At 37.5% G+C, this 25,250-nt stretch overlaps 1 protein-coding gene across 4 annotated transcripts in view; it reads right to left on the bottom strand.

Moving 5' to 3' along the window:
- Positions 1-25,250, bottom strand: part of SLC9A9 (solute carrier family 9 member A9) — a 180,811-nt gene that overhangs the window by 37,654 nt on the left and 117,907 nt on the right. For 2 of the 4 annotated variants that reach the window (XM_010406118.4, XM_010406120.4), the window contains 2 exons: positions 12,267-12,315; positions 7,424-7,503 (listed from right to left, as the gene is read on the bottom strand). In XM_010406118.4, coding sequence (XP_010404420.3) covers positions 7,424-7,503; positions 12,267-12,315 — 129 coding nt within the window. Of the gene's footprint in view, positions 1-808; positions 957-3,466; positions 3,893-7,423; positions 7,504-12,266; positions 12,316-25,250 lie in introns of those variants that run through there. The other 2 variants (XM_019289930.3, XM_019289931.3) reach the window with 2 other exon arrangements.

Raw genomic sequence — 25,250 nt, 5'->3', positions numbered from 1 at the left:
TTAGATGTACTGCAAAGTAACTTCTTGCACATACAGAGGTGTAAATGAAATAATAAGAGACTCGATAGAAGGTTTTAAGTTATGCTTGATTGAATCTGTGCTATAAGCTTCCAGCACTCTTATATCATACTTAGGTCTCTTGGGTGCTATTAAGTATTGTCAGCCAACAAACTATAATTTCATGCTTGAGTGGACTCATACAAGCCTAGGCTTCTGCTTCTTTGTACAGTCAACCTTCAGTTTGCTGTAATAATAAAGTGAGAAGGGGAGGGAAATAAAGAATTGTCACACAGAAAGATAATACTTATCAGTAAAATCATGATGGTTTAAGCTATAATTTGTCTGGCTCAATAAACTGCAAGTCCATTTACTTCACTAAGCTTTAGATCAATTCCCTCAAGTTGTGTATTTTCATTTGACAGATACTGTAACAGGCATGTATGTAGGTAGAAATAAGCTGCAGAGCTGGAAAGTGTTTTTTGTTTGGTTTGGGTTTTTTGGTTCTGTTTTTGTTTTTCTTTTTTTGAGGGGGAGTGATTTTGTACTGGAAAGACTAAGGTGTATTTCCTCTATGAATAACTTTATTTTTAAATTATAAATGCCCCTATGGGGTCATGTTTGTGATTTCTATCTATTGCAGGTTTTAATCATTTTAATATATTACATGAAAGATGGTTATAGTTGCATAAAGAGCCATGTACTTATATTGGGCCAACTAGAATCTGTGAGAAGTCTCTGTATTCAACTGAGGTCCTTGTTATCAGAAATTCGGAGAACTAGACACATGAAAGGTCTAATATGTCATGTAGGCCAGGATGTTAAATAGAAAAGCTGGTAGTTCTGTGTAATCGTCCACAATAAGCTCTAGGTCAGGTTCTGCCTTAAATGCTGTGCAAAACTCTCATAAAAATCAATGAGCATTTGATGCAAAGAACAGAAAACCAGGCCCAGCATCTCTGATAGATGACATCAAGGATTGGATAACAGCTTCCAGAAAAGCACTTCCCTGCTCCTCAGATTGCTACAATAATGACATGCTCTCCTCCTCCACTTGTCCTGTCCCTGCATTGCTTAACCATTAATTGAATGTAGATTTTTTTTTGAATTCCCATAAAGTTTCTCCCATGTGACTATTTCTTCCTTTAAAGGCAAATACTACTTTGAATGCTTTAAAGAAGTCAAGAAACTTGATATGATGGCTTTCTTACCAGTGAAGTAACACCTTTGGCAAAAAACCTCCATTTCCAGATTGACTTAGTGTTTGTATTATTTTATGTAACTTTAAGAGCTAAAATTAGACTATGAAAAAGAATCTTATTTTTCTATAGTTTTCCCTTGTCTGTTCCTTTTCTCTATAATTTAATTTTTGTTTGTTTGTTTTTGTTTTAAACATGTAAACAGACCTTTCTGCAATGTCCTGAATCTTAGTGTCAGGATGAAAGACCTAAATAGTCAAAATTCAAGCTCTATTTCCTTTTGATTATATTTTGTGGAAACAAAATACCCGAAGGTCCTTTATTTCAGGACTGTGGTGTTGAAAGGGTGGGCTTACAGTTTTATATTTTATGATAAAAATATCAAGAAATGATTACGAATAATCTTTGTGTGTTTCCCTGCAATATAAGAGTGAAAAGGATCATATGTCAAATATTGTATAAGAACCAGAGATTTTTCTTTAACACTTTGCATTTGATTGTGCATTCATACTTGTTATTTAAGTCATGCTTAGTAATTTGTTATTGTAAAAAAAAAAAAAATACCTGGACATGAATGAGACTTTCAAAGAATTGACATGAGTGAAACTTTACAAATGAGAATGACTTTACTTGCTTATTCAGCATGGAATTGTTTCAGAATTATTTATCTAGGTTTCTTTCTGTGAATGGAGGACAAACTGAGGTCATTTATTATTATGGCTAATTATTAGCCATGTTTATTTATTAGGTTAATTTTCAGAGTTTCAACAATCCTATGTCCTTGAAAGGGTCAGGAAATAGCACCAAATCAGCTTTACTGATTATCTGTGCTGTAGAAAGAACAATGAGTTTTTCTAGATTGTGTACTTGAAAATGTGTTTTGGGAATGAGCTTTGAACCAACTTCAGGCAATTGTTTCTAATGATAAAATACCTTCTGGGGACCCTTCCAGTACTGCTTAAGTTTGCACTGTTTGAGGGAGCTTATGACACAGTCAGCTGCTTCTGTCGTGCTCATCTTATGAGATCCACTATAATTCATTTACTGTGGTTTGTGCTTTCATCTCAGCTTTTATGATGATCTGCTTTTAAAACCTGCAAAACTGACTCTTGGGCTCTCTTGGCATATCTGTGCTATGCTGGCTACCTTTCCTGCCAGCCCATTCTGCAGTACTGCTTCCGTGGTACCTGGCTTGGCTTGAGCTAACTTGGCTACTGCTGCTTTGGTTCATGATTGGACTGAATTCTCTCTCAGATAAGATTCTTTTCTCTGTTTGAAAACTGTGCAGCAAAATGAGCTTCTGGTCCAAAACTAGGATGCTATGTGCTATTTTGCTGTTTTCACTGAAGTACTAAAAGAAGAAAAAATCAGAATATTGGTAATTAAGAAACTTTTAGAAGTTATTTTAGAAGTAATTAAGAAACCTCTCCAGCAGGTAAAAGAAAATAGTGTGTACATGTATGCTTACAGGCTCTTCCTTGCCTTTTCCTTCCAAAGATGTCTGTCTCTGATATGAGAGTGACAAGTCAGCCCAGAAGGAAAATTCAGCTGAAAAGACCACAAAATGCTGAGTTTCTCTTTGATTGTCTGTTCACCCTAGAATGCACTTTTGCTTTTAGTAGCTTTTCCATTTTCTCCCAGGCACAGAATAGTACTTATCTTGCTCAATAGGCAGCCATTATGTCTGTTTTATCCACGTACAAAGCACAGGAGAAATAAAATGATAGGTGCCCTGATAAGGAGGATAAACTTTTGAAGTCTACGAATAATGCAATTCCTTTTGGCTGATTGATTTCAGGTAAGTGCAAAGGACATAAACAGCTTTATTTTTAAAAAAACCAAAACAACAAATGGAAAGGCATGAATCTGAATGATGGATAACTGCAGTTTAAGCAGAAACACTTTTAGGAGTTACTTTATGGAGAATTGTCTCAGTCTGTCCCAGACACCTGCTTCTATTCAGTGTACCTTAGTGTTAGTTCCTCAGATTGAAAAGAAATCTGTAAAGAAGGAGAAAGCTCTCCTCCCCCTACTCTCCTGGTATCACTGCGTGTGAACCACTCAAAAAGCAGAGTTTTGTGCAAAGTTAGGCAGCTACATTGCTCTTTGGTAGCTTGGAGCAATATCAAGGGTGCAGTAGGCCTGTCATTGCAATACTCCTGGAAGCCATCCCAGCAAGCTGACAACAATCACAGTACCTCTCCTGCCTCCCTCTGGCCCCTCACATATGCCATGAGATAGGCAGCCTGAGCACTCTGGTCATGTTAGTCTTGGAGGGCCAGATCACGTGCAATACCATCCTCACCCCTTCGCGACAAAAAATGGTTAGACTTTGCTGCAGGTGGGTCCAAAACCTGTCTTGCAATTTAACACTTATGAAGTATTTAAAGAAACTTACCATGCATTTGATGTCTTTGACCCTCTTCCTTCCCTTCTTGCTTTCTTCTATTTTAATCTTGCATATGTTTTCCTGTTATGCAGTAACTATTTTTTTCTCAGTACAAGTTTCAGTGTGTACTATTGAAGTACGTGTCCCACAACACAATGTAGGCTTCTCCTTATGAAGATGGTGAACATTTCTATCCAGAAATATCTTAGTGCATGCATTGCATTCTCCTTTTCTCATCTTCAATTTTCATTATTTTTACACTTCTGTGTTTTAGTGCAGCAATCCCAAGTCCTTCTTTCTCTTCTCACTATAGAGCATGAGAAAGTGGGAGAAAAGTGTAGTTATCTTCCTGATGGATGCTACAGAACAGCCAGCAAGAGCGAGAATGCCCCCACATGAGGAAGCAAGAATTAGATGAATTCTGGGAGAGAAAAATCCTTAGTGGATGAAGAGCCTTGTATAAAATCATATTAAGCCAGAAATTATTCCAGAGTTTAGTCTAGAGCAGCTGGAAAAACAGGTGTAGGTTGCTTGCAAGACATTTTTATTACACTAATTTTCCTTCATTTTTTAGAATTGTAACTGGGATTCCAGGCCTGTGTAGAGGAAGAATTCCAGCTCTAGTCAGGTACACAATATCTGAGGACTATGCAGGCAAAACCAAGTGATATTTGCTAGAGGGAGTAAGTAGAGATGCTGGGACTGAGCAGAGTTAAAAGCAAATTGCTATTAGCTGGGAGCAAAGTTACAACATTTTGGGGATGCTGTGGAATGGGACAATTTTGCTTGCCATTTGCCTGAGCTCTGCCCATATACACACAGGCTCTTGACCTTGCAGGATGAAATTTCCACCTACTGATTCATTTGTTAGCTAAAATTGCCTACATCTGCTTTGAAAAAACACAACAGTTTGAAGATACATATATAGTGCTGGATTATAAATCTGTGGTGTCCCTTTTTCCTGATAAATTCTTGAAAAACCTTTGTTTATTCCCTTGCTTTCCCACTAGCCTTCAGTAGGATATTACGGCTTCAAATGGTGTAATGCATTGTAGGCTGTAAAAACAAGTTGACACAGACTCACTGGAAATTGCCCCCTGTCAGATGCAAGTATTTTATTTTGCATTTTTCTTGTTTAAGTTGTTGAGATGGAAATCCAAGAGGATAACTCTAAGTATGAAAATGATCTGTTCTTCATTGTTATTATTTCAATATTAACATTTCTTAGCCTAGATTTTAGAGAATGATATGTTTTTCCTAGGTGTTGATACCTGATTCAAAGAGACTTTTGCTGAAAGAAAGCAGTACTCATTGAACCCATTCGGCTCTGGATCAGGCTTCTGATGTTTCCTTCAGAATAAAAATAAAATTTGACTTTCAAACAGAATTTCAGGGATTTTTTGCATAGTTCTACCCTAGCATGGCATGTTTCCTTTGCCCAAGATCACTGAACTAATTGGAAATCATTCATAACGACAGCAAGGAACAGCACAACTTTTTGATTTCCTTAGTGATACTTCCTCCCTCTTGCTTTCTTCCTGTGAAATAAATAGGCATAAGAGATGTTATTGCCAGAAGAGTGGGTAGATTTGTGTTAATGCCTAAGAGCAAATGTCAAACTATAGAAATGTCAGAGTTTTGTATGCTTTCGAAGTATATGAACAGATAGATTATCAGTTTGCTGTATTTTTCTTTGAAAACTTTATCATAATCCTCTCTGCAATCTTGTACTGGGGACAAGTACTATGCTACATGACAATTTCTTCTTCTAAATTTAGCAACACAGTTTTATAACATTAGGCAGGGAAAGGCAAAAGAAAGTTTGGGTGGATAATTTTTCTCTCCTTGAAAAGAATGTCTTTCAGAAATAGTCATACCAAAGAAAAGCTTAGAGCTGTGAGTCACAGCGTTAGTGGGTTGTACCATCATTCCATGCAGGAATATGGGCATACATTTTCAGGATTAGTGAAATGTAGATGTATTATTTGTAATAAATATATATTTTAGGGTAGTGGCACAGCTATAATCTCTGAACATCTGAATTCTAAAGAAAGATTATGACTTGACTGGTTATGAGTGACATGAATAAATGTGTTCTTTAGAAAATACTATTTTTTAAAATCACTTGAAATATTTTCTTGAAATGCAAAGGACATAGAAACCAGAATTTCTAGAATAAAGCATTGGGCACCCATATTCAAGATCTCTACCATACAGATAATCTCTGAGAAGTGGTGCTTCTGGTGCTTTCTACAGACTTTTCATTTTACATGTACTGCTGTCTAACTTTTTCATATTTATTTCTCTTTCCCTCTTCTGTCTCTGTCCCTTGTTTTCTATTTCTACCCTTTTTCATGTCTTTGACCCATGCTTCTGTCTTGCTTCTGCCTCTCACATTTTGCCTGCTCTTTTTTTTTCTTCCCAGGAGAAATTCCCCCTTCTCTCACCCCATTCATCTGTTCCTTCTGTCTTACGGTTTCTAGGATATACCACAACCACAGGCTATTTCTTCTGAGAAAGGGGTGGGTAAAGCCTGTCATGTTGGTACTCAGCATTAACATTTACACATATTTTCTCACTTCATATAACATTTTCCTACTATTTCTATGTATACTTGGAGAATTATCCAAGGGAAACATTTTAATGCTAAGTGCTTTTTGGCCTTTAAAATTGTTTGAGTAGATGAATTAAGGCAAAACATTCATTTTTAACCAAAAAGATGTTTTTTCCATCAAAAGTCTCTTTGAAGGATAACTTCAGTTGAACTCTCCAAGGAAGCTGTATTCCCAAAGAATTACATTTTATCAGCTCAAATGTGTTTCATTCTAGCTTGCTGTAGCTGGTATCAGGAAAAACATATATGCAGGCTGAACATTAATTTCTGCTCAGTAGTGCAGGGTGGTTGACCAATAGATGTGCTATTGGATAATGGAGACAGTATTGGCAGGGCCTTGCCTGTTCAGCTCCTGAGCCAGCATGCACAGAAATCAGTAGGTGGGCTTCTTTTATATTCACTGCATGTCTGTGTTACAGGCTTAGGGTGTCATTGTTACTGTGGGATCTCACTGGCGGCTATGCAAAGCCTGTGCAGAGTCAGTTTAAAATGACAATAAATTAAGATGCTAGCTTTTACAATTTCTGCACAGGCATTAGTGTCAGACTGTGTGTTCTGCCTTGGCTTACAGAGGATGTTCTTTTATCACTTAAAATATTTTCTTGAAATGCAAAAGACATAGAGACGGGTCTTCCTGGAATAAAGCATCAGACAGCTGTATTCAAGATCTCTACTACACATGCCTCAGTAGGAATGTGAATAAAAGCACAGTATCAGGAATCCAGGGAAAAGGTAGCATGAGCTTCAGGAAAGTCCTGGGAGCTTTTCATAATGGATGCCTCTTTCTCTGTTTTTTAGAGGTGTGGGAAAAACAGTGTTATTTTTTTCTTAGGTAGCTACTGCTTTCTGAGCATATGGGCAGGCAGCAGGCGTTTGGCTGCTTCTGGCTCCAACCTCCTGGTTCCCCAAACACAGAATCTACACCCTATCTACACAATTATTGGATTCGTTTTATCCAGGAATTTAAGAAGGTTAGTTCATTTAAACATATTCTCTATGTACTACTGTAGCTCAGAGCTCCTTAACTTGTTCCCTCTCCCTGTAGCCTCAGTCACAGCTGGACCTTCTGCTGCCTTGGACGTGCAAAACTTCTTCTCCTTACTAAACACATTAAAACAGATTACACTTTTGGTTTTTAAAAGTATAATAATTTTTGATTCTTAAATATTTTGAAGGTGAATTTTAATGAAACTCTCATTCATGGCTTATAACAGAAAAGGATACTTGTGGTCAAAGCCATACCATATTCTGAACAGCCATGCACTCTCAGCTTTGGTTGTATTTTTATCCAAGTTAGATGCACTCTGCAAAATAAACAAATGAATGAAATGAGAAGTATTTTTATAAAAGAAAACATGGAGTTCCAATATTAAAAATACATGTCTGAACAAATTACAATTAACTGCACTATTTTTAAATTTAAAAAGCTTTTGTCACACAAATGTCATTCTTGTGAATCAGTCCAGGAAAAAATTGGCTCATATAGCACATTTTTCATTGCTGCACTGATTGGAAGAATGTAGCATTTACTTTTATTAATGATTCCAATCTTTTTAAGCAGCTGAGAAGCACTATACTCTAAGATCAATAAAATGATATTTTGGTTTAATTGCCGTTGTGGGATTACTTCAGTTTACTCCTACAAGATCAGAGGCTGTTTGTGTACATCTAACAAGATGTCATTCCCAAAGGGATTGAGATATTCTAATAACTAGGAAAGTTCTTTCTGTACTTCTTTCCAAGGGGAGAGGAACATGAGTTGAATTGACAAGGCTCAAAATACCCTTTCTGTTCTGCAAGCTCACTCTGTGACATGCTGCATGGGTAGAGTGGTGGACTATCCTTTTCCTCAGGGTCATAATTTGGAATAACACATTAGGAACAATTATCTGTACAAAGACAGCCAGTTTGGTCATACTCTAGGTATCACATCAGTACTAGAAGAAGCATTACTAGCAGGATGAAATCAGGAATGGGATGGCCAGTTCTCTAAGGATACTCAACTGTTGTCTGTGTTTTGTGGCAAGTTAGGTTGGTTTTAACGAGAATATTTTTCCTTATGCTGTTTTAAACCAATTGATCTGTTAATTTTCATATTTTAATCTAATAATATATTAAAATAAAATATTTCATTATAGACTAATATACTCACATGATATATATAAATTGGCTGATGATAATAATACCAGTGGTCTGACCCTCAAAAGTGTAAGGTCTAGTTCCATGGCAACCTGTTCACGGGAGCTTTGGAACAATGAGAACATTGGCAGCACTGAGTTTTGAATAAGGTTACACAGAATCATGCTGCAGCTGGTATGGTTTTGCTAATGTGGTCACACTGAACATGTAAATTCACCAAATAGAACAAATATTATTCTTGAGGCCTGTTTCCTTGTGAACTGAATTGAATATTTTAGCAACTCTTCCCAGTAACTGGGGAAGCTGGGGGGGGGAAAGAAGATGGTACTAATCCCTAACCAAGCAGTAGAACACTCTTCCAGGCTCTAAACATCTAATAGTGCATTTTGGCAAGATAAAGATTGGGAAAAGGGTTGAAATATTCAAGCAGGAAGTGTGATTGTAGGTAAAGTCTGTGTTAGGTCAGAACAAGAATGCTGAATAAAGGAGAGTGAAGGACTTGAGCCCAGAGGGGTAGTGGTGAGGAAGAGGATGACAGGCATGGAAATAAACATGTGGAGTGGGCTGCTTATGTGGGATGCAGAGGAAGGCTTGTTAAAAGCACAGGGCGCTCTGTAAATGGCCTGTGTCCTTTGAATGGTAATGTTTTCAGAAGCCATAGTGTTGGCTAATTCCTCTTTCCAAACTCATTGTGCCTCTAGCTTCCTCTTAAGGGAGCAGGTTTCCTCATTCGGGAACATGAATTGTTCCTGTATGAAAGCAGTAGACAAAGAAGTCTACACAAGAATATAATCCCCCAAGGGTTTTCTGGTCCTGACCGGGACCTTCTTTTATTTCTAGTTTGACATGTGTTGCACCTTCCTCCTTTTGTCTGTGAAATCTGTTTTGTGTTATCAGCTTTTGCAGTAGTGGGAATCTGGGTGGTTATCTGGAGTGCAGCTCTTGCATAAACAGTACAAGGGATGACAGGAGATGTTGGTGTGAATGTTTTAGGACTCTTGAAGATCCTTGGATCCTATTTTGGATCCTATGATTTTAAAAAGTAACTTTTCACTTTCCCTACAGTTCAGAGCGGTAAAAGTCGGGGAGACAGTGCTCTACCTCTTCCACACAATTTCCTCTCTGGGAAGTGAAAATGCCAAGTTTTTCATATCTCTTCTTCCATATGGGAATTGCCCATGTGGAGATTACTCTCATTAGTCCTTGCAATAAATTCACCAACCAGCTGGTAGATGAAACTGATGAGAACAGTGTAACTAAATTCCTTATTATACTTACAAAGATGTAGGGACGGTTAAATAAACTATGCAGATTAGTTTGACAGAGATGATATTGATAAGCGTTTTGCAGGCTATTTAGTTTTTCCTGAGATCAATAGCATATCTACAACACTTTTTCTGGAGTGCTTGTAGAAAATATATTCTTACTGTGTCTCAACTGAGATTAACATAGCAGAATTTGAGATACATAAGCCATCTGAATGAAATATGCTATTGACTGTCTTTCTTGATGGGAATTTAGTTAAATAGCTCACTGCCATAAAGCTTTTGCCTTTTTAAAATAGACCAACTTTGTAACTCTGCTTAGTGATTATGTGTCCTGCATTGTTCTTTTCAGAATTAGCTTTTGGTATTTATACACTGCACGTACATGATATGCAGCAAAGTGGTTTGTTTTTACATACCATTTTCTATACAATAATGTATATTATTTTAGTATGTATTATGTAATTTCTTTCAGAAATAAGTTATGACAGTCCATCAATAGGTAAATGGGTATGAATATGAGGCTACTTTCTTTTGTTTATGCTTATGCTGTGATAATGATTTAATGATAAATTTAAGGGTGGCAAGAGAGAATGCTTTTGATGGATCATGGTACGGTGAAGTGCAGATGTTAATTATACATAAAAAGGCTGTACACTTTTACTAGGGAAGGAGTTCTGGATGCCAGGTCTTACAGTTTGAACTGGAATTTGCTGCCAGCTGATTGCCAAAAGTATTGGTTCAGGTTGCCCAAAATAGAACATAATAAGAAGTTTAGAAATAACTGTGTACATAGAATTCTTGAATAAATCAAATCTCTTCATAGAAAATTGAATTTGTGGGAGGCAAAGGAAGGAAAGAAGGGAGATGAAGAGGTGAAGAAGGAAAAGGGTTTTGCAGTCATATAGCTGGTATTGCATCTGACATAGTACCCATGAGGTGGAAGGTCTTTAAGGCTTATTCTGCCCCTAAAAATCTAGGTATGGTTACAGACATGGACTGAGAGGTTCACACAGCAAGGTGTCCTGGTAGTTTGAGTGGTCACAGAGGAGCTAAGTTCAAATCTTGGTAGCAGACCTTGTAGCTTTCCCACTCCGGCTGAGTAGTCTGAGCAGGGAGAAGCCTAGAGGCTTCTTTTCCATTAATTTTTGCTCTCTTTTAAACATCTTATTCTTGAAGATATTTAGTTCTTATTTCTGGTACAATCTCCCCTGAAGCTTCAATTAACAGCACTGAGAGTTGGCACGTGGTTTAAAGGTCATCTGGGCAAGAGCTTTAACTGGCAGTGGGAGGTACTGGCACCTGACATGTTATTTGTGCAGGGATATATGTGTAGGGAAATCAACTGCTTTCACTGTGAAGACACAGTAACATAGGAAGAAAATAAAAAGTAATGAACGGTAAACTAAATTAAAGCATCATTTTAGAAATAAAGAGAAAGAAAAAAGAAACACAAGTGAAGAAAAAAGAGAGGGAGATATGAGATGAGTTAAAACAGTGAGTGCTACAGAGAATGCAGCAAAGGTCTGAATTACTAAAAGATTGAGATGTCAAATACAAAAAAAGTCAGACAAATGAAAAAAAAATAGCATGAGAGCGGGGAGGGGGAAGAATAATCAGAACAGCAAAACTATTTCCCACTGTATAATATACTAGTATAAGGAATGCTGAACTGGACGTGACAGGGCATGAAAAGTGTTATATTTATTTACACCTTCTGTGTTGTATTGCTGAGTTTTGTCAGCAGAGATAGTGTTAATTCATTGAGCACAGTTGGGACACTGGATGTGTTACTGTTGTAAATAAACATTTTTATTTTCATCTTTAATAAAAGAATGAGAAAATTAGATGCCTAGTGGCCTCTGAAGAAATCAGGTTTTTGCAAAACATGCATTCAGTCAATTTGATGCTGCATTCTGCATTCCCTGATCTTTGGTAATTCGTTGAGTGCTGAAAAGTAGAAAATTTCTGCAATTCTATATCTCTTTACTGCAAACAAGAATAGGCTATGGTTCTGTGTCATGCCCTTGTTCAGAATTCAGACAGAGGCATTGCAGGAATTCCTACCAAGATGCTTAGGAAAGTGAATTTAGCCATGAGTCGCCTCAAACTCAGAACAAAACAATTTATAGTATTGTTGGATGATTCAAATTTCAGTTCCAGTTGTGTAGTCTGAAAGGGTGCATGGGATGGTATTACCAGCATTAGGCACTTGTTTGCTTTTTGCTTTGGCACCTTGTCAGCTGTATTGTGGCTCCTCTGCCATCCTATTGCTGTTCCACTTCCCATGCTGAGCCACAGGTTATGTCTCTGTGCATTGACCCCCTACAGATTTCTCCTGCTGCTGCAGGCAGTGCTGCATTTGAAACTGTGCCATACATGCATGACAAAAAAGGGAAGGGCACAGATGGACAGCTGCAGCCTGTTCAGTAGCCCCCCTCAAAGGTTTCAAGTTCACAGTGTACTTAGGCTTCCATGTGAAAAATAATTGAAAAATATTTTCATAAACCTGACCTACTAGAATTGAACATTTCACATTCTCCTTTTTAATTCAGAGGAATTAAACATTGTTCTGAGATGTCTCATTTCCACAGATGCAGCCATGATCTGCCAAAAATTGAACACTTTGTAATTCTGCACGTATGTCCAAAAGCCTGACATACCTGGCTTGCAGCTTTAGCTTTCAGATCTTCATCTGGATCTACGCCAACTCTGAAAAAAAACCCAAAAAACCAAACCTGAGGACATATGGTAATGATCAGATGTATATTAGACTGCTTTGAGTGTAAAAATGTTTCTTGTGTCACTCATCTCCTACTAGGTGAGAAATGAGGATAAGAGCTGGGGAGACATTAGGATCACTTTTTAAATTAAGGAAGTTCTGAAGTTTTTAGGAAACTTAAAATTCCTTATAACTGCCACTCCTAAAACCTGAGATTAGATCTTTTTCCTGGCTCTGATCCATCTCTGGGGAGAGGAAATCAAGCTGTTAACCTGTGCTAGGAAATCCTTAATTGCTGACAGAAGAGCAGTGCTGAGGTACTGCAGTTGGTATGTGGAGGATGGAATTACAGAACTCCAGTGTTTCTTGACTGTGCTGCATTATGGATCTCCTGAAGCACTTGGAAAAGGCTTGGCACACCAGGTATAGGGAAGCAACCCAGAAGGGAGAGGAGAGACTGCAGTGAGTGATGTGCAAGATGATGATAACCTGGGTGGCATTTTCCCATCCCATATGGATGGGAAAAAAAATAAAACTGGCTGTTTAAAGGGGTGTGGTGGAAGAATTGACATCTTTTGGGTATGGCTGATAGGCAGAGCTGAGGAGAAATGCAATTGAAAAATGTTTTAAGTTGAACAACAGAGGCTTGTACTGGTGAAAGACACAAGAAAGTGTGGAAAGCAGTGAGGGATGATGAATAATGCACCTTATTATCACCCAAATCTGAAGCCCACAGCTAAGGTGACCAACAGCCCCCATATGCCTCACAAGCTCCCACATAGTAGCAGGTCCACCAAGCTGAAACAGAATTTACTGATACAAAAAAAAAAGTTGTCTTTCACTAGTTATTAATTTAAGGCCGCTCTACTGGTTTTCTGATAGTCTTAATTCTTGAGTATAGTTTTGTTTTTGGTAATAACACATCACATAATATTTTAAAATGATATTAATATTAACCATTACATGCCTCAACAATCTTTCCCATAAATGTTATGCATACACTCTTTTTGAATTGGAGACAATGACAGAAAGTATATGCAAAGTAGATACTTTTTATATGTAAATACTGAATGGAGGGAAAAAATAAAGATATTTCTTTCTATCATAGCTCTTGAGCTTCAGCAAACCTGAGTCCTTCAGACATAAATATTTCTATTTTTTTATTAAAAATAACCATCCTGGTGCTAAGTCAATGAAGAGACAGAATGAATAGCAGATTTATTCTTTTCTTTTTCTGTCCTCTTGGCCCTTAAATTGCAAGGAAAAGCTTCTGATGACACTAACCCTATTCATTAGTTTAGAGTAAAGCAAGTAAGGTATTTCTATTTCAATAAAATGGAAACATTTACATATGAAAAGGAGAAGAATCATTACCCAGAGGTTTAACCATCTATCTGACAGTGGGTTTATTATTGCCATGTGCAGAACAGAAGTGTCCAGGGCCTTTTCTGTGCTGGCCCTGTAAAACAGAGCAGTGTGAGGCAGCCCTGCCCTGCAGTGTGTGCAGGGGAAGGACAGTGGCTGGAGTGAAGGCTGAAGCAGTGGTACAAATGCGAGTGCTGTGGTCCCAACCCATAACCCAGGTCAGAATCAGAAAGAGAATCTCCTGAACACAATCACAGGCACCATTTATTGGACTGTGCTGATTTGTTAGATGTGTTCACCAGCTTCACCACTTGGCCAAGATAAACCCACCAGCAGTACATTAGTTAGAGGACTGCAGAGTTCTGGAAGTAAAACATCCAATGTGTTTACATGCAATAGGTGCGGCTGAAAGGCAGGGCTACAGCTCAGACCTCCCAACGCTCTCTTCTTCATGAGCTTAACTTGACCTCAAAGAAAGTCAGTTCTGGAACAGAAGTAATTTAACCTTCATGCAGTTCTCACCTTGCTGGAGCTGAGAAACCACCACTTGTGGCTGACTGTGTGTGTTGGAGTTGTGATGTGTTATTAGAGACTGAGCTAAGACAATAGAAAATGTTTCACCCAGGACTCAAAGGACTGTAATAGCAAATGGGAGAAAGGGGAGGCCGTGGGGAAGATAGGAAACAGTTTCTGGCTGTGATATTGATTCAGTAGCAGGGATATAACTAATGGCTAATCCCACTGACAACAGGAATTAACTGATATTGTAAATCCAAATTTCTTTTTTCCTGAGTTCTGCAGATTTTGTGGTATGCTGAAGCTTCTCTGCATCTATAATTTCTCATCTGTACAGCTACAGTGACAGCTAGACATTTTGCTTTCTTTATTTTGTAGACAACAGATTATCATAATACGGCACAAATGAAGATTCTCATATGACATCCTAACAGGAGCATTACATTTAAAGTCAGAAAAAAGCAACAATAAATATCTAAGGAAATCAAACTTAAATTTTTCACATATGAAAAAAAAAAGAAGGCTTCAATGCCACATGAGTTCACAGAGCCTGAGCTGACACTTTTCTTTGGTCTGTTATTTGCCCTAATTTAAAATACATGGTCAGATGTAATTGCTGTTTTTCCTCATAGAATAGTATCTCACTACTGGGAATTAGTATGGATAGCAAATATTACCAAGTGATTTAAAGTCCCATAGCAAAGGAATGAAATTGTTCTTTCCATTCTATAGGAGATTTCCTTAGTGCATTAAAATAGCAATACATTTCTGTAATTTTATTAAGTATGAACTAAGCAAACTCAGCCCAGTCAGTTCTGAAATTGAGGTGAATTATTTCATGTCCAAACATAGGCTTGGAAGCCTAATATCAGGCACCTAGTATTGAAAATCATGATCTTCTATAATTAACTCTGATATACTGGACATTAACTAGAATGCTATTTTTATATTTTAAATATTGAAAAAACAAAGTATAACAAATTATAGTAGTCAGTCAAGATGACTGAAATTAATCATAGATATGCACTTCAAGTTTACATCCTTGACTTCTTCAAAAGACCTGCTAGATCTAATGTAGAACTTGCAAGCTTAAAATGCATATTAATTACTGTAACTGCCTCTAAGAAATATCCTGATAATATTTGTACAAATATCATCCCCCTTTTAACATTCTCAGGTTTCCATTCCTGTGAGAAGATCTAATGGATGCTCAGAAAAATATTTTCTCAGTATTTTTTCTCCTTTCTTGCTGTCAACTTTTTTCTCTTTTCTCCTGTTGTCTTCTTTAACTTCTTGCAGCCTCTCTTGTGTCTTTCTGTCCCACTTTCCCTGGTTGCTCTCTGTTCCTTGTTTGTCTTCTAAATATTGTATGCTTTTATTTCTGCCTTTCTATTTTTGCTTCTTTTTATTCTATACATTAAACATTAGGATGATTATTCTTCCATGAAGACAAATGCAAAGACTTTTTAATCAGTTCTGTACTGCAGTGAAGTTTAGTTTGTGTATTTTGGTAGGCTTTAGTAATATCTCAGGTCCAAATGCTCTAGATAGGAAGGAAATCAAAACCCTGACAGGTTCTCTGTATTGTCCTTTTGGTTTTTTTGGGCGGGGGATTGGGGTGTGGTAGGGTGTGTGCCGTGGTGGTTTATTGTTTTTAAATAAAGACTGGATCAAAACCTGGATTCAGAAAATGCTTCAAGTTGCTATGCTCAAAATTTGGAAGGGAAGCTTTTGACTTCAGCCAGCATCTAGCAATTAGGCCTAAGAATTGCTGGGAACTGTGCTTTAATCTGCACAAGCACCCCTTGCAGTGGATGGGATTTAAATCCCCGTGTGCTATCAAGTGCATCATTTTTTTAGCAAGAGTCAGAATGTGTTTGATAATAAGAGAAGGAATTTGTCACTGAATACAAAGCAGTTGATAACATCTTTTCTTACGCGGTTTGAAATGAAAATGGATCGAAAGATAAATCCCAAATTGTCAGGGGAACCAGCAGTAAGAAATACACACCCAATCCATAGGAATACTGAGTAGTAAATCACTATTCAGGCATTGTAAACTTTTAATTCCCTCACTTCAAATCACCACAAAATTGACAATGTAGGATAAAATCTCTGCTTTCCACAGCGAAGTCACAAGAAACCATATAGACTCACATCTTCATGTGGACCTAGGCACACAGAGCAGAACTTTTGGTGTCTATACTTACAAGTGTGATTCTCAGCCCTCCCTCACTTTAAGTGCTGAAAAATCTGTAAATAGAGACATTTCTCTGAAATCTGAATTCTAATTACTGAAATGATCCTTCTGGGCCTTTCTGTACTCACAGAGCAGAGCCTGATTCATGCAAGCTGAATCTTGCTTGCAGTCCTACTTAGTCTGGTTTGCAGCTACCATGGACTCACATGTGTTAGTTGTGCTCCAGCTGAGGCAGCCAGGACTGCTTTTATTTGAAAACTTGTTCTGAGAGCATGTAATTGATTCTATCTGGTTGAAGCCTCTAGAAACAATTGTTTACATCTGTATTATTTAATGCAGCTAATGATTTAATGAACAAAATATCTGGCTTGGGAAAGAGAAATATCTCCTAATGCCAGTAGCAATCTTCCCCTGATCTAAGTGTATGATGGTAAATGTGTACCTGATGGAACAGACCTCACAGAGGTGCCACATAAGGGTCAGGATTAGCCAAATCTCCTTTACATCCCTTTCCACATCAGTGGGGAAACAAAGGCAGTTCAAGAGGTGAAAAGTCTGGCATCTCTACACATTTCTGGCCTCATACTATGAAACCAGGATAACAGTATTTCCTTCACCCTCATCTGTTTAGTGTGTTTAGTTTGTAAGTATACATCCTTTATTATGTTTGTACAAAATCTAGCACAGCAGAGCTATGATTTTATTTAGAGCTCTAAGAGTGCTGCTGGAAGTTAATTAATAACAATATTGGCTTCTTTGTCAAAAGTGTCGCTGGAAGAACTCACCTCATCAGTGCAATCGCCTCAGCCTTCCACTGGCTGTCTCACTGTAACTAAACCAGTCTTTAAGCCTCAGCTTACCTCTCAAAAGCTACACATCCCAGGAAGGTTTTTTTGAGTATGTGATTTATAACCCAATTTTCAAAGATGGCCATTAAACAGCATTTGCAACAGAAGTCTTGAATATTTTTGCATGAATAAATCTCAAGCTTGTAGCTATCCATCAGCAGCATATTGCATTCAGTACAGAATTATTAACTGTAAAGACTAGAAACATGAGCAAAATCCAAAAATAGATTGTTTCATGATCTCTAATCAATCATTTTAATTGAAATTAAAAAACCTTCAGGATAAATAATGATTTCTCAGGACATTATTCTTGTCCATGTGGCAGTAAGTGTGATGTGTATTCCTAGCAAACTGATACCTGAAATCTACTTTTGTTTCTAGATTGCTCTATTGCTGCTACATGCTGCTTTTTCTGGGGACTGATGCTGTCAAAAACATCTGCTTTTTTATAGCACAGTATTTTATTGACATAAAACAATGAAGAATTATGGCATGAGTATAGATCGTCAAAGTTCAGCTCAAGCTGATTTTGTTAATAAAGGAAAACACTTCTGTTTAAGTTTAAAGCAAGAATAATCACTTGCATCTCACAGCAGAAAGAACAAATTAGTTTAATTTCATGCTGAGAAGGGTTAAAATAAATTATCAGGTAAATGATGCTTCCTAAATGGTTATGACAGCTGTTTGTCATGTAGCTAATACTTTCTATACACAACATGCTGAAATGGAACAAAAAGTACAATTTTAAACCTGTCAAATCACGTAAGAGATAACTGTGATATAGTTTGACTTTTGAACTTGGAATTTCATAAAACTGGTAAGATAGGTTTTTTTAAAATGCTAAACTTTTGTTCTGTGGTTAAAGTCTATGCACCATTTTTGGTGGATATATGGAGAACTACTTGATTGCAGAATTGACAGCTAAATTAATACACCTGTATAAATGGTGCCCAAATAAATGTGGGGTGCAGTGCATGAAGATAATAGGTAAATGCAAATAGAAGATAAGGCTGAAGAAAAAACTGTAGTGCTCTATAAGAGAGCCACAAGTTATAGTTCCTAGATGTGATCTCAAGAATAAAAAAGATTGTGAAATTGTGGGTAATGTCACTGCATAAAATTTTACCACTTTCCTATAGCTGTGCAGCTGTGTAAAGAAAATGCTGAAGTTTAAAGGCAGATGATAGCTTGCATTTACATTATGAACTTATTTGCAGAGCAGCCAGATTGATGAACTGGATCTGTAGACAGCGGTATCTGGCTCTCCATTCTGATAATCCTATTTTATCCTAATATTGGGGCAGGGGCACTAAAATAGTATGGCCACATTGAAGCCACAAGGTACATCTGCATGGCACAATGCAATGTCAGATGTTTTGCAGTCATGGGAGCAAGGCACTCCAGTGCAGCATCCTGAGATTTACATCCCTACAGTGCTTCTGCCACACACAGTACATTATCAATGTCACTGTGCTGTGTGAACATAGCTGTAGTGAGAAATCAGGCCTGAAAATACGAACCTAAGTTGGCTAAAATTAACATAACTTCTGTAGAATTTTTAGTAATCGTCATTTGTAGTAGTATCACTGCACGTGAATAGAATTTGAAAAAAATCAGCATGAAAATTGGAAGCAACCAAAATAACATAACTTCTGGTGACAGTGTCAGGACTGGGATGAGTTTTCAGGTTTAAGGAAATATTATTATAGTAGATTCTATGACAGAATAAAAGGTGTTATTGTTTATTCTGGCACTCAGGCTTGTTACATCAAAGGTTACCAAGTCTAGCTGGATGGGGAGTGCAAGTTGTATATTTATGTCCACAGACACAGTATTGGCATGGATTATACTGAATTCCTTGTCAAAGTGGAAAAATAGCAGCTACTGACTGTGCTGAATCCACTCTGCCCCAGTACCATGCTACTCACAGTGAGCTAAGGAGGTTTAGCTCATAGCCCATGGCTGCGGATCAGCTCAGCACTTTTTCATCTTCAGGCAGCAGCTGCAGGGGTTTCCTGTTTTAAAGTATGGTGCTGAAAAATGCAGGGCTTTACAAAAGTTTTACATTCTTGTGTGTATATATACATGTGTCTTTAGAGACCCAAACTCACAGTTGCTTCCTGCCTCTGATACAAAGTGAATGTGTGAGAAATTTGATTGCTGTGCTTTCTCTAGAACTGTTTTCTTGGATTTCACAAGAATGATACAATTAAATATATTCAGTATGTGGTCCACAGACAACTAGTGAAACCCATCGACCCTTGGCAGCAGTGTTAAGCATCCTCTTGGGACATCAGCTGATCAACACTGCTTTGCTTTTTTACTTCCCCCACCTTTTTTTTTTTCCTTTTCAGTTTTGGTTTTCCTATTTATATATGCTTATATCATATGCTGTTCCTGTACCTTTCATTGCACTGTGGTAGGTGATCCAGCTATCACCTTCTACTTTAGTGTTTATAGCTCTGCTTTGCTGAGTAACAACTCACTTGCATGTTTTGTTTTTCTACTTCTGCCTTAGGGAGAAGAAAATTCTGCCATAAAATGGTATTTTTAGTAGTCCACATATAGATTAATAAACTTTCTGTTCTAAAGTATGTGGAAAACTCCACCACTTTTCCCTCTTTTTTTATATCCTTATTTGGAAAACATGTATCTCAGATGGAATTGTTTTTCTAGGAACCTGGCAATGTTCAGATTCCTCTGACAGTTTGGCAAATCTTTGGTCTGTTGCCCACTCCTCAGTGAGGACTAGTCTGTGAGTCATGTGCTCATACACTAGTTTGTGAGCCATTCCACTCTCCCTGCACCAAAATAGCATTTTTTTTTTTCATCCATTATTATCCTAAAATGCCCCCTTTGGTTTTTGAGCAGGCTCTGAGTTGCAGTGTGTGAGGGGAGGTTTCCTCAGGGGTCTGACTACCAATGTCACTGATGTCATTGACTTCAAAGGGAGCAGTGTTACACTAGCACTGTGTCTTTCCAAAGATAATTTCCCTCATATTTTTGCCAGCTCTCAGCATTTATGAGTTATACTGGGATGTGGTGGTCATTTTAACCTTCCACTTATGATTGCACTGGCATCGCTCATCAGCCTGGGTTTCATTAACATTAACAGGAGATGGGCACTCGCTGGCATTGCTGTCATTGACTCAGTGAAAAAAAGAGATTGTCTTATGCAACTCATTTATGTAAAACCTGAGATCCATAGAACAAGGTAAGCACTTTACTGCCTGCTTTTCAAGCATTTAGGTTCTGTCTATAATCTCCCTCTTGAAGTGCAAGAGGAGCAGGAAGTCCAGAACAGGGTTATAAGGAGGCATGGTCACAGTCAGTTAATAAGCACTGCCCCTCAGAGTAACACTGCATTTACTGAGCAGGGAGGTGATTACTTGTAGGCAATCAGACATAGATTTATGGGCAAAGGATGGGAAAGCTTGAAAGGACTGTAACCGTCCTGAATTTTTATTTTTTATCTTAGCTACAGAGAAAAAACAAGCCCCAAACCCTCTGTAAATCTAAAATTCAGGATAACTGCTACCAGACGACTTCTAAAATGAAACTCTTATGCTAAAAGTAGCTTATTTGATATGAAAATGTTAAAAAATTATTAAAAATTTGCTTTGTTTAAATTGGAAAAAAGCTTTTCAGGCTTAGTTGAGATGGAGACACCTCTGGAGAAAAATGTGGTTACAAGGGTCACATCACTCAGGAATACTGTGTTCAAATTAGAGAAACTGAAAAATAATAACACATGAAAAATAATGAGACTTGAATAATTTTATAAAACTGCAGGAGAAGTTCAGATATGAGGAGTGTGCATGGTAGTAGCTGAGGTATACAGGACAATTATCACTTTCTCAGCAAGATGTCACTTTGCAATTTAGATTTCCCCTGAGTTTTAGATCTCAGATGAGTACTGGGACTCAGAGAATAAGAGAATCCCTTGATATCATATATAGTATTGATGCAGCATTGACTTCAAAGAAAGGATGGGGTTGGGTCCCTTTTTTGGTAGTAATGACGTTATTTCTTTTGAGGACCAAAGCAGTTAATCCCAACAAAGGTGAGCTTTTGAAATACTGAATCACAGCACAGTGTAGAAAGGTTGTCATGATGTGATTGTGATGCCTCCCATCCAAAATCTTTATCTGTTTTGGGGGAATAAAAAAAAAAAGGGGGGGAGGTATGTTTTGATTTCCCATACTTTATTTAAGTCAATGATCTTGTATTTTCAGTAACACCTACTGGGACTGATCCCAACCTACATGTCTTAAGGAGCTACTGGTGATGGCAGGTGCTTTTTTTGCTTTAACTTAAGATAATGCAAATGGAGAGGTTTAGACACACAGATGCATCTGTGTATCATCTTTTCAATAAGAGGCAGTACACAAAACACAATATTGACCAGCCTCCCTGTGCTTTAAGAATTTCATTATTATTACCATACCTCTCCACATGCTGTGAGGAAGTCTACAGATCAAATGCTCTGTACACAATATTGAAAATGTATTAATAAAAAATCCCTGGAACATTATTAAAAATGCATTTTCAGTTAACGCAAAAAGACAGAAACACCACTGCGTTACAGAAAATATCATTTTTTGCACATAGTAAATATAAAAAAAAAAAGGAATTAGGCCATTTTATTTGTGTCTTACTTAGGCTTCTAATAAACTTTGTCAGCAAGGAAAAATGAGAACTGATTTTACAGAAGATCTGTATGAGGAAAAGAAACTGTGTGCAGATATATTTTGACAAAATCCTATAGATGAGATTAGTCAATTTCTGGCTCAGAAATAACAGTTCCCTTCAGTGAATTATGTCAATGATTTTTAGAGCAGTAAAATGTTTGTTCTCTGAATCACTTTAGGTGTCTGTTCCTTTATTTTCCTTGAAAATAAACAGTTACAGCATTGGAAAGAAGCCCAGGCCATGGTAGATGCATTATATTATTGCTAATGTGATTAACCTGAAGTAAAACATTACATCCTCCATGAGGCATTAGTCTAAGTAATGAGATGACCAATTCTAAGTTCCCTGGGCTCAGGGCATGGGAAAAAATATATCATGCACTTCATCTCTTGCATTGACATTTAAAATTTATCATATGAAGCTGCTAGTGGGAGCAATTGTGCACAGAGCTGTTGTAAGGGAAGAGTAATGCTGGTCAAGCTTAATGCAGGTTACAACCAAAACATGCTGAGTAAATGCTTCTGGCTTTGCTGCTAAGAACTGGTGCCATGAAAGCTGTCACCCATCTGCCCATTCAGGCTACCCTTTTCACAAGCAGTTTGTAAATCAGCTGCATTGCTTAAGATCATATTTAATTCCTGCTTTGAAATATCTTCACGTAAGTTCTGTCCAAAATGTTCAGAACAGCAGGGAGTAATAGTAAGAACTTGTATGGATTGATTGACCCGAAGCTGTACAAAGCAGGTTGAAGGTATATTCTCCTGTATACCGTATAAGATATGCTGTACTATTTTTTTAAAACAAAGATTAAATCCAAATGGCATTTCTGAATTCTCAACACCATGAAGCACAAGGGTGTGTAGAGCTGAGGTCACTCTGCTCATAGGCAGAGACACCGCAGTGCATGATCTGAGCAAGCACTGATAGGATCTTCCTGTATTTCCTTATCGAGGAAAAAGGGCTCAGACTCAGGAAAATGTTGGGTACTAAAACAGAAGAGTTTTGCCTAAATTTTCATTGTCTGATGTGTACAGTGCCAGTAAGTATTACCGTTTTGTTTAAATGGCGGAAAAACACCTGCACACATTTGTGTCACAACACGCTTTAAAGCCACTTTAAATACAGCAGGATAAACAGAAGTGTCTTTTCTGAAGGCAATGTTCTAAAACACTGCTTAATGGAAAATTTAACTTTTCATTTCTTTTACAGCACTTTGCTTCTCAGCAACACAGAATAAAGCAATGACTCAAAGACACCCATTTTATTTAATTTTTTACTATACCATTTAAACCCCCAAACCTACGTAGATTATATCCACCTGATGTAGCAAATATCAATTAAAACACAATAGTCTTTTTGACAGAGTGACTGTAGAAGTGCTGGAAAAGTATGCTTCTCTTTGTCTAGTATTTATGCTGTTCCATATTTTTTTTTGACTTGGGAATAAATTCATTTTTTGGAGGAGAATAAGAGCTTAAATGGAATGTAAATGATCCAGAAGCTCATGTCTGGTGCCCTAACATAGGTGAAATTCAACTTGTGTACATCTATTTCCATTGTGTTACATGGTATTCAGGAGAATTGAGGAAATGTCAGGCACTTGTTTTGCATTTGAGCATTCTTATTCTGGAAAAGCAAAGCTTTCAGATGTCAATGTTGGCTTTTTCCTTTTGTGTCAGCAACTCAACTGTGGTTGCAAAGCTCTCGATTCTGCTAATTCTGTTGATCTCAAGTGAAAAATTTCCTAATTTTCTTTTGGTAATGAACCAAATTGGCATTTTTGCCTTGTTTGCTCGGGGTTCTCTCATAAACATGTGTTTTGAGATTTTTTTAATACTGCCTGAACCAGTCTTTGCATGCTTTTCATGAACACCCAGGAGGAGGGTTAATCACCCCTTTGTTGAATAGTACTTATTAATTGAGAAACACTGGTAAAACATTTTCATTTTAATGAAATAAAGTCTATCTTTTCACGAGTGCATTTAAAAACACTCTTCAAACTTTCTAGTGTTGGGGTTTTTTCTTTAAATTTTGTTTTGTCTTCTCTTTATAGCTATATACAGCTTGAGCAAAAAGCCTGAAGCAGCCAGTTGAAGTTTAAAATGAGTGCAGGGGAAAAGGAGTGCTGGGAGGATGAGATAGGGAGTGTGCTATGAAGTTTCATAGTTTTATTTAAGCTTCTTCTGTTGCTTTGCAGTGTGTTGGGAGGTCTTTGCTGCATCATGGTTAAGAAAGGAATTCTATTTCCATTGCCTTCTTGTAAAAATAAGAATAAACTGCTGTGTGTTGCAGTATGAGCCAACATCTGAATTCTAGCAGTGATGACAAGGAGAGTAATAGCTTGCATGAGATTAAGAAGAGACAAAGTGAGAAAGTAGAGTGAGAAATTGCCTCGATCAGGGATTCTGAAAGCATAGTATACTTCTGCCTACAAGCCAAGAAAATAAATGAATGTCATTATGACAGCCCACTAAGGATCTGTCCCCATTTCTCCACTGCCACACAGCTTCTCTGAGGCTCTGAGTACTTCTCTGTGGCCAGTGACTTCAGGCAGTGTGATATTTCTGTCGTGATAATTTGGCATTGGCTTCAGGTTCCTACCTTACTGAGAAGAGCCAGTAAACTTCATAGCTGAAAGGCAAATCTAATTCCTAAAACAATCTAATGCCTAAAACTCCCCCCAGAATCACAGAATTATTTAGGTTGGAAAACACCTTTAAGGTTGCTGAGTTCAACCATTAACCTAGCACTGCCAAGTCCACAAGTAAAGCATGTGCCACATCTACATCTGGAAGAGCAAGAGCCTTCTTCCCTTCTTCTGTGAAACAAAGAACAGATTAAATAATTTTACTTCTTAAAATGTATCATTACTCCTTTCTGGGACATGCAAGTTGAGATATATGTATCGACATAATTGTAATTGTGTCGACATTTGCCTAATCTAACTTGGGGAGCTTGTCACTTGTTTATAATTCTGATTTTCAATGTAAGTGACAGCAAAGTGGCACACATCTATTATGGCTTAGATTTCAAAGTGATAAAGCAGCACAAAGAAATGCTCTGACAGAGAATTCAATGTTTCTGTTCCTGGTATTGCATTGAGCATAAATAAGAAAGTACATTGGCTGTAGACTGTCTTTTGGAATTAAGTTGAGCAAATAGAATTAAAATTCAAATATATGTATATGTAAGGGGTACTAGATCAGAAAGCATGTGAGCAATCATTCTTCTGTAGACTACTGAATATGGTACTGGATGATCTGGATTCGGAACTTTACTCTGCAGAAGATGACTGTATTTTAGT

This window comes from Corvus cornix, chromosome 9 (genome assembly GCF_000738735.6).
Source record: "Corvus cornix cornix isolate S_Up_H32 chromosome 9, ASM73873v5, whole genome shotgun sequence".
Lineage (NCBI taxonomy): Eukaryota > Metazoa > Chordata > Aves > Passeriformes > Corvidae > Corvus > Corvus cornix.
Note: the sequence above shows the minus strand (reverse complement) of the source record. Positions and strands in the feature narration are given on the sequence as shown.